The 10,896-nt window shown below is 60.9% G+C and overlaps 1 protein-coding gene across 1 annotated transcript in view; it reads left to right on the plus strand.

Annotated features, from left to right (window-relative positions):
- NCOR2 (nuclear receptor corepressor 2) overlaps positions 1-10,896 on the plus strand; it is a 160,842-nt gene that overhangs the window by 124,036 nt on the left and 25,910 nt on the right. The window contains 6 exon segments of the mRNA XM_007448653.1: positions 4,411-4,572; positions 5,661-5,797; positions 6,475-6,577; positions 6,784-6,888; positions 7,173-7,276; positions 10,589-10,739. Of these exon segments, the coding sequence (XP_007448715.1) occupies positions 4,411-4,572; positions 5,661-5,797; positions 6,475-6,577; positions 6,784-6,888; positions 7,173-7,276; positions 10,589-10,739 (762 nt within the window).

The raw sequence follows: 10,896 nt of genomic DNA on the forward strand, positions 1-10,896 counted from the left end.
GGGGGGGGGGGGGTGAGGCAGTGGGGCGGTGGGCACTGGGGCAGTTGGAGACTCCTGTTCTTTCTAAAGTGGGTGCATATTGGCCTCAGCCGAGAGTCACCGTGTGGCAATACAGGTCTGGGGTTGTTCTTCCAGAGAAGCTAGAAATCCACCTTTTCATGTAAAGGCTTTGAATTTCCCAACATTGGCAACTTCTCAAAAGTTTTCAAAAGCGCTGGATGTACAAAAACACGTCTGTGGCTGTTTCTGGTTCCATGTGATTGAGTCCACACGTGGGCTTCTAGAGCGAGGCTCAGCTCCGGCTGGCAGCAACTCTGGGGCCTGGGCAGGAAGCGCTGCCCGCCTCCGGCTTTCACCCTGACCTTATTCCAGGCCGAGGTCACTGGGTTCACTGGGGAGCCAGTGAGGTGATTCCCCGAGCAGCTGTGTTGCAGCAACTGCCCGGGGCGGGCTTTGTTGTCACCACGTGAACCCAAGGTCTGGAGGCAGGTGGGGCATGGTTTCTCGTTCTCTGGATCTTCTGTCTCTGCGCATCGCCCCACCCCCCGCCACCGGACCCAAGAAGTCTCAAGCCTGTGTCCCAAAGGGACACCCGTCCCAGATCAGCCTGGCACATCTCAGGCACTGGGGGCTGACCCCCCCAGAGGCTCCCCCAACACTGGGCTAGCCCAGGCTCCTGCGGGCTGCTCTAGGGGTCTGAGGGCAGCAGGACCCCAGGCCATCCTCCCTGACCGACGCAGCCCAGGGACAGGTATGGGCAGCCAGGGCCACCTGCGTCCCCACCCCCGGCAGCCTCTGGCACGGCGTCCCGCCTTCTCTAGAAAGCCGGGCGGCCCTCGGCCGTGGGCCTCCCTGAGGGCGGTACTGTGTGCCGGGGGACAGAGCAGGGCTGTCCCTGAAGGAGGCCGGCTCCACACTTCACAGTGACAGGGCCTGCCAGACACTCCCCCGCTGATCAGCCCGCCCTGCCGGCCGCCTTCACCTGCTGCAGGAAGTCTCGGATGCCACCCACACGGGCGGGCATGCATCCTGGCTGGCACACAGGCCAGCTTGTGGCCACGGGGGCCAGGACATTGGTTGCACACCCACGACCGCCAAGCACCGTGCCAGGCAGCGGGGGTTCGGCCATGGGGAGGACGAAGCCCCTGCTCCGAGGAGCTGCTGCTTTTGCAAGAGGACGTTAAACAGGGAGACACGTGAGGAAGCAAGATGACCTTAGGCTCGTTCATGCAGCGAAAGAGACAAAACAGAATGAGTGGTGAGGGGCTCAGGGAAGGGTCTCTGTGAAGAGGAGAAGGCAGTCGTGGGAAGATCGAGGGGAAGGGCGTTCAGGCACAGGGAGCAGCACGTGCAAAGGCCCTGGGGTGGGAACAAGCTTGGTGTGTTGGCGGAGCTGCCGGGAGGTCTTGGTGGCTGGGGAGGGGGTAGGATAGGAGGTGGGATAGGGAGATGGGGGACCAGATTGTGTAGGGCCTCGTAGGCCATGGTACTGTGGGGATTTTGTCTTGGGTGCAGAAAAAGCCTTTGCTGGAGGAATTTTAAGAGAGAGAGTGTGTGTGTGTGTGTGTGTGTGTGTGTGTGTGTGTGTGTGTGTGTGTGTGTGTGTGTGTGTGTGTGTGTGTGTGTGTGTGTGTGTGTGTGTGTGTGTGTGTGTGTGTGTGTGTGTGTGTGTGTGTGTGTGTGTGTGTGTGTGTGTGTGTGTGTGTGTGTGTGTGTGTGAAGGCGACTGGGGAGAGGTCAGGCAATCTGATTTCTATTTTAGAAAGATCTCTTCTCTCTCCGCCTCTCCGGCCGTTGTTGAGGAGAAAGGGCGGCAGGGAGTTGTGGGCAGATGCAAGAGGCCAAGGTGCTTTTCCCGGCCAGCGATGGTGGCAGCCTGGCAGTGCGGGTGACCATGAAGGGGGGCATTGGGACTTTGTTTCAGAGGCAAACAGTGGGACCTGCTGATGAACCCGAGTGTGGGGTTGAAAGCAGAACGTCTGCCTCTTCCTGGGACCCTGCCAGCCACCCACGCTGGGACCGGGACTCCCCATGGTGGGGCTGGGGTTCACTGGACGAGAGTGTAGCGTGAGACGTGGGGTCTGGCTCTGGAAGGACATTCCAGGGCTGGGGCACCAGCCCAGGGCGGATAGCTGCGTGGCAGTGTCAGGGGCCCAAACAGCCTTGGCCGGCGCCAGATCTGAGCTGGGCTGGGCCATACTTGGGTGGCTGGACACCACACAGGGCCAGGCAGGGCCCGCTGGGATGGGTCATAGGCCCTGTCCTGGGAGAAGGTGAGCCACCACCTGTGCTTTCTGAGCCTGGCATTTGGCCTGTTGGCATGCCGGAGGGCCGCGCCGTTTCCTGGAATCGCTCCGCACAGGAGACGGGGCACCTGGCATCAGGCACCAAGGCCTGCCTTGCAGCTAGCACCCGTAGGCACATGCATGAACTTGACACCTAGCACGACCGACCTCTCTGGTCTCTCAGGAGCCTCCCCTGCCACCTGGCTCCTGCGTGGAGCTGCTCCGCCCGCCCACCCCTTGGGCTCCCTGGGCCCAGCCGGAGGAACAGGTTGTCTCTCCAAGCTCTCGGCCGCCGGCCCATCCTGGCCTGGCCCCAGATTTCCCTTCCAGCACCAGAGGCCCCCCCCCGCCCCTGCCCCCTCCCACGGCAGCCGGAGCTGAGCTGGAGAGAGCAGCCCAGACACGCGCGCGTTCGGGTGGCTGGACGAGCGAGGTCCAGGGCGTGCGCAGAATTTCTGGGCCCAGTGCAGCCCCTGGGGGGGGTGGGGGTGGGGGCGCCTCCACTGGGGGTTGGTTGAGCATGAGAATCCCTACCGCAGGTTACTCCCCGCATCTGTGGCCCCTCCTGCGGGCTCCCCACGTCAGCAGGCGCACAGGTCCGGGGGGAGCTCAGTCTCCCAGGAGAGAAGCGGAGGGTGTGCAGCACGCACGCCTCCACCCCACCTGCTGTACCCACAGCAGGCGGCTCTCATGCTGTCAGTGCTCTCCTGCTGGCCTTGCTGGGTCTTCAGAGCCCCCCTCTGTCATCTGGAGGTGGCCCGAGGGATGACACCTGCCTGCCATTCCCATCCCAGGCCCGGCATTCCCAAGTTGTAACCAGCTGGCTACTCCCCTGCCCCCCGTACCCCGCCCTCACCACCATCGGTCCTCCAGCCTGACACCAATTCTCAAGGAAGAGGTTTGGCGCTTAGGACCGATTTCAGCAGAGTGGGTGGCCAGCAGCAGAACGCCGTGAAGACGGCCTGGCCTTTGGCCGTGTCTGCGGGCTGTGTCCCCAGGCCCGAGAATCCAGGGCCAATCGTTGCTCCCCTTCCTGTGGTCAGTGTGTGTGGCAAAGGTGAAGGTTACAGCCTGCAGCCCACCTACGTGGGCTCAGAGCTTCCCTTGCTGGCTGTGGGCCTTTGACCAGGTGACTTCACCTCTCTGAGTCTCCGTGTTCCCATCTGCAAATTGGGGATAATCCTCGTCAGTTCCCTGAAGGGTGTTGCGAGGATAACCGAGTCAGTCCAAGCAGAGCACTTAGTTGGAGCCCCCGTGGGAGGGCTCCCTCCGCCGTCGTGTTATCTGCAGCTGCAGCGTCCGGGAGGTTCAGTGGTCAAATCCTGACTTGGCCAAATATTTGCTGGTGACCTTAGATAAGTCCGTCGATGTGTCCGTACTCCGGTCCCTCTCAGCACACTGGGCCCGGCCGCTCTCTTTCTCCCGAGCCTGCAAGGAGGCTTGTTGAGTTCACGCTTTCGAAACGCCCAGCCCAGCCCCTGGACGTGGGACACGCCCGGCGCACAGGCTGACATGTGCTCGCCGTCATCCCGGGCATCCGGGCCATAGCCGTGCTGGCGGGAGCACACGTACACGGATCATGGCAAACCGTTCTGACAGCCTTCGTCATCTGAAGAGGTCAGCGAGCCTCTTCTGGAAAGGGCCAGATAGTAAATATTTTAGGCTTTGTGGGCCAGACAGACGGTCTCTGTCGCAACTCCTCAGCTCTGCTGCAGATGATAAATAAACGGGTGGACGTGACCACGTTCCAGCGCAAGTGTACACACAGAATCGGGCAGTGGGCAGGCCCCGTGCCACCGTCTGCCACCCCTTGGTTTGGAGGTTTGTCCAGGCCCCTTGCTGACCTGGTGCCGGGGAAGTGCCTGTGGGATTCCAGCACTGGAATCAGGGGCCGCCGAGAAGCCCAGCCCAAGCCCGAGGCACGTCCGTGCTTGACAGGACATCACAGGAATCAGCGTGGTGCCCGGTCTGCAGACTTGGGGGGCTCCATCACTGTTGGCCAGGACCTTCTGCTGGCCGAGGCCGGCGCTGCAAGTCACAGGGGTCTTGTTTGAGCAGGGCAGCCAGGGCTGGGGGCCTGAGGGCTGGCCGAGTGTGGCTGACTCCCTGCCTTGCCCCTCAGCAGAGAAGCCCGTGTTCTTCCCGGCCTTTGCGGCTGAGGGCCAGAAGCTGCCCACGGATCCCTCGTGTTGGACGTCAGGCCTGCCCTTCCCTGTGCCCCCTCGCGAGGTGATCAAGGCCTCTCCGCACGCCCCTGACCCCTTGGCCTTCTCCTACGCCCCGCCTGGTGAGTAGTTCACCCGAGCCTGGCCTCCTTGCCGAGTCAGCCAGCATGCAGTCATTGGGCGCCAACTGTGTGCACTGACTCGGAACTGCACGCAGAAGGATCTTAGGGTCCTGGCGGGAGGGATGGTCTGGTCAGTGTAGGGGAAGGGGGCTCCACTGAGATGTGAGAAATCTACAGGATTGCGGTTGAAGCATCTGGTGCTGGGGATACCTAGGAGGTGCTTGAGCCGGCGAGGGGCAGGCTGAGGGTGGGAGCTCTGTCTTCCACCATGGACTTCGAGGTAGACAACGGGCAGGTGGAGAGAAAAGTGTGAGGAGGGAGGGGCCTGCTTTGATTTACAAACACAGTCAGGCTGGATTCGAGATCCTTCCTGGGCTCTCCAGCCCTGCCGGGCTCCACCAGCAATCAAAGGGGCATAGCCAGGGGCCAGTAAGGGCTGTGATGTCAGCAAAGGCCGTCCTAAGCAGAGCTGACCCTGCAGGATGAGTGGCCAAAAGGGCCAGAAGAACAGGGAAAGACACGCCAGGCAGGGGGAACAGCATGTGCAAAGGTCCGGAGGCAGGAAAGGGCAGGCGAAGCTTGAGACACTGAGTCAGGCTGCCATGGCAGAAGCTTGGTGCCCAGGGAGCCTGGGGAGACCATAAGCGCCAGGTCAGGTGAGCCTGAAAGCTGTGTCGGAGGCTAAGGTCTTACCCTGGGGGAGCAGTGGGGAGCCATAGGAGGTTCATAGCAGGGGAGGATGTGAACTAGTAGACTTTTCAGAAAGATCCCTTTGGTTCCTGTGAGAGGAGTGGACTGTTGGAGAGTAAGAGCGGAACGGGGAGACCAGTTAAGGAGTCTGGGGGAGAGTTGAGGGGCTTGGGCCAGGGCCTGGGAGGGGGAGGCGTGGAGGGAGACTTCCCTGGGGTAGTGATGTCTGAACCAAGGATGCAGACGGCTGGCTCATCAGGCAGAGACCGGAGGAGCAGTGGGGGCACGTACGGATGGGCACCCACCTGGGCAGGACAGGGACGAGGTGGGGAGTGGCCTGGGGTCTCTGCCTCTGACCGCTCCTGGGGCCCTGTGATGGACAGATACGTGCCCTGCAGGTCACCCGCTGCCCCTGGGCCTCCATGACAGCGCCCGGCCCGTCCTACCACGCCCACCCACCATCTCCAACCCGCCGCCCCTCATCTCCACCAAGCACCCCAGCGTCCTTGAGAGGCAAATGGGTGCCATCTCCCAGGTGAGGTGGGAGGGGCAGCCCCCCCAGAAGCCTGTGCAACCTGGTGCCCAGAGAACGCCCCTTCCTCTTTCAGGGGTTTGGTCTTTCCATCTGTAAAGTCGGGGTGGGGGCGATCCCTGGGACGGACGGTGACTGGGTGGGGGTCGGGCACCCAGGGGGCTGGGTCCAAGCTGGCTGTGCCTGACCCAGGCGTCAGGACCTTGGGAGGTCACTCCATGGGGCATTCAAGAGCATGGGCTCTGCGATCAGACTGTGTGGCCTTCGGCAAGTTACTTAACCTCGCTGTGCCTCAGTTTCCCTTCTGTGAAACAGAAAATCGCAGGCACTAGACACACAGCCCTGGCACGTGGTGAGCCTCGGTCCACCTGCCCCTTCACCTCTCTGACCTGCCCCCGTGTGGCGCAGGGCGGGGGCAAGGCATGTGCTTTGCTCAGACGCTTGTGGGCACCATTTCCTTTAGACCAGGTCATGATGACCGCCACACGGCTGAGGGCACTGAGGCCCAGGAGAGGCAGTGACTCGTTCACAGTTGCTCAGAGGGGCAGCAGGGCCGGAACTCAGGCCCCAGGCCTTGGACCCGTGTGTGATCCTGAGGTTCCCCTCCTCTTGGGCCCTCATAAAAGCGCGTTGAGGCCCTGGTTGAGGCCTCTGTGACCCCACGGCCTCTGCTCCCACAGGGAATGTCTGTGCAGCTGCACGTCCCGTACTCAGAGCACGCCAAGGCCCCCGTGGGCCCCATCACCATGGGGCTGCCCCTCACCATGGACCCCAAGAAGCTGGGTAAGGATCTAGGGCCCCCCAACCTCCATGGCCCAGGCTTGGCTCCCACTGTTTGCGTTGGGGGTTTGAGGGAGGGCAGTTCACCCTAAGGGACTCTGGCCCGCGCGTGGCGGGGAGGTCCCTCAGCCCCTGGACAGGGCAGGGAGGCGGCCGTCCTTCTGAATCCCTGCCCAGAGGCTCGGCTCACTGCTCTCGCCCCTCTCCAGCGCCCTTCAGCGGAGTGAAGCAGGAACAGCTGTCCCCACGGGGCCAGGCTGGGCCGCCGGAGAGCCTGGGGGTGCCTGCAGCTCAGGAGACGTCCGTGCTGAGAGGTAAGGGCGTGCAAGCTAGGCTCACCCCCGGCGGCTGCCCCTCCACCCCTGGGAGGGTCGAGGCAGGACTGGGACCCTTTATCCAAAACCTGCTGAGAAGCTTCAGCTCCCAGAGGGTCCAGCAGCCTCTCTTCACAGTTGTTTACTTTGCCATTTAGGGGCAGGGGGACCCTCTGCGTTGAGACACTGGAGGTGGGGGGGACTTGCAGGTCTCGGTGGCTCTGGGACTGGGGCCTGGGGAGGGGCTGCAGACACCCCTTCAGCCCGTGTCTCATGTCTTCCAGGGACGTCTCTGGGCTCGGTTCCAGGAGGAAGCATCACCAAGGGCATCCCCAGCACGCGGGTGCCTTCCGAGAGCCCCATCACGTACCGCGGCTCCATCACGCATGTAGGTGTCCTGGGGCCATGGCATGAGGGACCAGGGTGGCACTAGCAGGCAGTGTCTCCAGACGTGGCCCTGCCTGTGGACAAAACAGTGGGCAACCCACCAAATTCCCCCCAGCATCTCTGCTCAGCATCTGCCTCAGTAGATGGGGTGGCTTCCTGTGGGTGCCCACTCACTCCGTGAGCCTGGGAGCCAGGCATTTTAGGTGCTGAGCAAAACACAAAACTGAAGGGCCCCAAGGAGCTGGGAGGGTAGCAGAAGGAAGCAGATGGGTAAAAACTGAGTAGGTGATTTCAGAGTAGCCAGTGCTTTGTGTTGAGTAAAACACTGCGATTGAGAATGGCTGGGGCTGCTGAGGCCGCAGAGACAGGTGAGCCGGGGAGACCTCTCAGAGGTGTGAGCCCTGCGGGAATCTCAGGGATCTGCATTCCGGGCCCAGGGAACAGCACGCGCAAAGGTGGAGAGGTGGAGGGTCCCTGGTGTGCGCCAGGTCCAGCAAGTGTCTGTGGTGCCTGGAACAGCGAGCAGGAGGCGTTCGGGTCAGCGAAGTTTTGGGGGCCGGTGAGGGAGTCTGCACATCCCCCGCCTTCAAGGGGGTGAGTGGACAGACGCTCCTGCAGCTCAGCTGAGCCCGCCCACACCACTGGGGCTCCCCCTGTGCTGCCGTAACCCTCGCTTTTGTGACTTCAGTCCAGGAAAACAGAGGTTTCCTCTGGTGCCAGCCTTGACCTCGTGGTGTTGACAGGCTGACGGCTGGAGTTGGCATCCTGGCCACATCCAGCTCCGCAGAAAGGAGTGTGGGATCGGCTGGTGACATCTGCCCCATCCAAGGGTTTGCAGAGGGACCCACTCTGCCCCTCCCGTGTCAGGACTGGGGGTTCAGAACTGAGCTCGGGGCTCCTAGTGTACACAGGGCCTGTTTAACCCTCTCCTTCCTCCCTGGCTGGTGGACAACAGAGGGCGGTCCCCCCACTTCCTGGGGTCCTTAGCTCCTAGGGCTTTCTTTTCCTTCCCTTCCACCTGCTCCAGACAAGATGGTTTACATTAGCACAGAATCCAGGTCAGCCCATTTTACAGATGAGAAGACCGAAGCCCAGAGATTAAACCCGAGGTCGTGTAGCCAGTAAGCAGTGGACCCAGCGTTTTGTGCCAGCTGTGCCAGAGGAAGGGGAGCCTGGACACACACACGCACGCACGCACGCTTGCACGTACGCACAACCCCTCCCCCCAACACACACACACGCACGTGAATGGTGGGACTTCAGGCCACAGGCTCCCATAGGAAGGTGTCTTTGTCTCCAGGGGAACTCAGATCACACCACAGAGGAGAGCCCCTGATGCTTCACGTTTCTCTAAAACCTGTCGGTTTTGAAATCATGAGCTTTAGAAGGCAGCTGCGCAGGTACCTGGGGCCACAGCCGGGCCGCAGACACTCAAGTCCCAGCCCCACCACATGCTGACTCAGGCAGGGGATCGACGCTCCCTGACTCAGTTTTCCCTTTGCTAGAAGTGTCTCTTGCTGAGTCATCCTCACAGAGGTGTTAGGGATTAAAGGCTCCTGGGCATCCATCGGCCTCCAGTTTCAGGTGGCCGTGACCCAAGCCATGTGGGTCACTCACAGCCTTGGGATTGTTTCTGGCAGCTGCCAGATGTGTGAGGGTCAGACTTCCCCACAGCCTCACTCCCAGGTGATGAAATCTGGTCATGGGACACACACAGGCTCACACACACACACAAACTCAGGAACACACGGGTACACACACATACACAAACTCATACACACACAGACTTACAGTGGGTGGGCTTCTATCAGCTGCCCCTGGAGGAGCCTTTCCTGATGGGACGTTGCCGGCTCCCCGGCCATGTGCTCTCCTGTTGAGAGAGGTGGCTTCCCGCCCCTGGATTATCTATCACCCAAACTAAAGCCCGTTCATTCTACACTGTTTGTGCACAAGCCTTTTAAAGTGTGGCCAAGGGATCCTATCTAGGGCGTCTGCTTTGAGACGTCTTGGGAGACCGGTCTGGATTCAGGGCGTCTTGCTTTTCCCCTGCTTGCAGACCAGGATCTGGGATGAAAGCCCGGGGTGCCAGTTGCTGCCCTTACCCCACAGAAGGATGTTTCTTGGCAGAGAAGCTCCCAGGGGGAGACTCAAAGTGCACCAGCCTAGGGCTCGGCACGCAGTTGGAGCTGCAATCTGTCAGTCAGCTCTTGGAATCGTAGAAAGAGAAGACAGACGTCTTGATTTGGGGACAGCTTGTCTGTGACGGGTGCCTTTGAGAGTCGTATACAGAGATTGTCTCCGTTTTGTAGATGTACAGGCTGAGGCTCAGAGAGGCAAAGTGACTTGACAGAGGTCACACAGCAACTTGTTGGTAAAGCTGCTGTTTGCCCTCCAGCAGTCAGACTCCAGATTCATATTCTGACCCCCGACGCGTGTCCGTGGAAGTCGCCCGAGGCAGGACACTACCCCACGTGGCTATCTTCTCTCTGCCTGAATACAACCCCCAACAGGGAGCTCACTCTCTCTAAGGCACTGGTTTCTTGATCAGGGGCAGTTTTGCCTCCCAGGGGACACGGGGCAATGTCTAGGGACATTTGTGATTGTCACATCTTGGGGGGAGCAGATTGGGGGTCACATGCACTAACGGCATCTAGTGGGTAGAGCCCGGGGGGAGGGCTGCTAAATGTCCTACGGTGCCCAGGTTGACCCCCACCTCAAAGAATCATCTGGCCCACAGGTCACAGTGCCGAGGTTGAGAAACCCTGGGTTAGAGCTAAGATTTCTGGGGTCCTGCCCTGATTTGAGTCCCCATTCTGGTTTTGGGAATGACATGTGGTCACAGGCACGTGGCTGACATCCCAGCATCCAGGCTCTGAGAAAGCAAAATTCATGTAGTACAGGTTGCAACACAGACTCCAGGGCCAGACTGCCTGGGTTCCAGTCCCGGCTCTGCCCCTCGTTAGCCAGGTGACCCTGGGCGAGGTCACCTTGCCTCTTGGTGCCTCAGTTTCCTCATCTGAAATAGGCACGATAGTACCTGACTTAGGGTGATTTCCAGGGTTAAATGAGTCGATGTATAGAAAGTGATCAGCACTTATCATTAATATTACTGATGCTTTGTTCTGCGTGGTGCTGTTCCGGTGGGCTCTGCCCTTTGGAAGCAGTGCATGCGTGAACACATGTGCACTGGCGGACACACATGCGCCTGTGTGTGCATTTGGAAGGTGCACATGTATGCGTGCTGGGTTGTGTCTGGCGAGCGTGGGGGTCCCCGGCCGGAGCCCGCGGGCACTCACCCCATCCGCACCCCCAGGGCACTCCAGCCGACGTCCTGTACAAGGGCACCATCACCAGGATCATCGGTGAGGACAGCCCAAGCCGCCTGGACCGCAGCCGGGAGGACGGCCTGCCCAAGGGCCACGTCATCTACGAGGGCAAGAAGGGCCACGTGCTGTCCTACGAGGGTGAGTCCTGTCATCCGTCAACGGCTGTCAGGAGCTGGTGGGCGGGCAGCGGCTGGCCCGGCCCTCCCATCCTTGGGCATCTTTTTTTTTTTTCCGGTACGCGGGCCTCTCACTGCTGTGGCTTCTCCCGTTGCGGAGCACAGGCTCCGGACGCGCA

Source organism: Lipotes vexillifer, unplaced genomic scaffold (assembly GCF_000442215.2).
Source record: "Lipotes vexillifer unplaced genomic scaffold, Lipotes_vexillifer_v1.1 scaffold21, whole genome shotgun sequence".
NCBI classification, from domain to species: domain Eukaryota; kingdom Metazoa; phylum Chordata; class Mammalia; order Artiodactyla; family Lipotidae; genus Lipotes; species Lipotes vexillifer.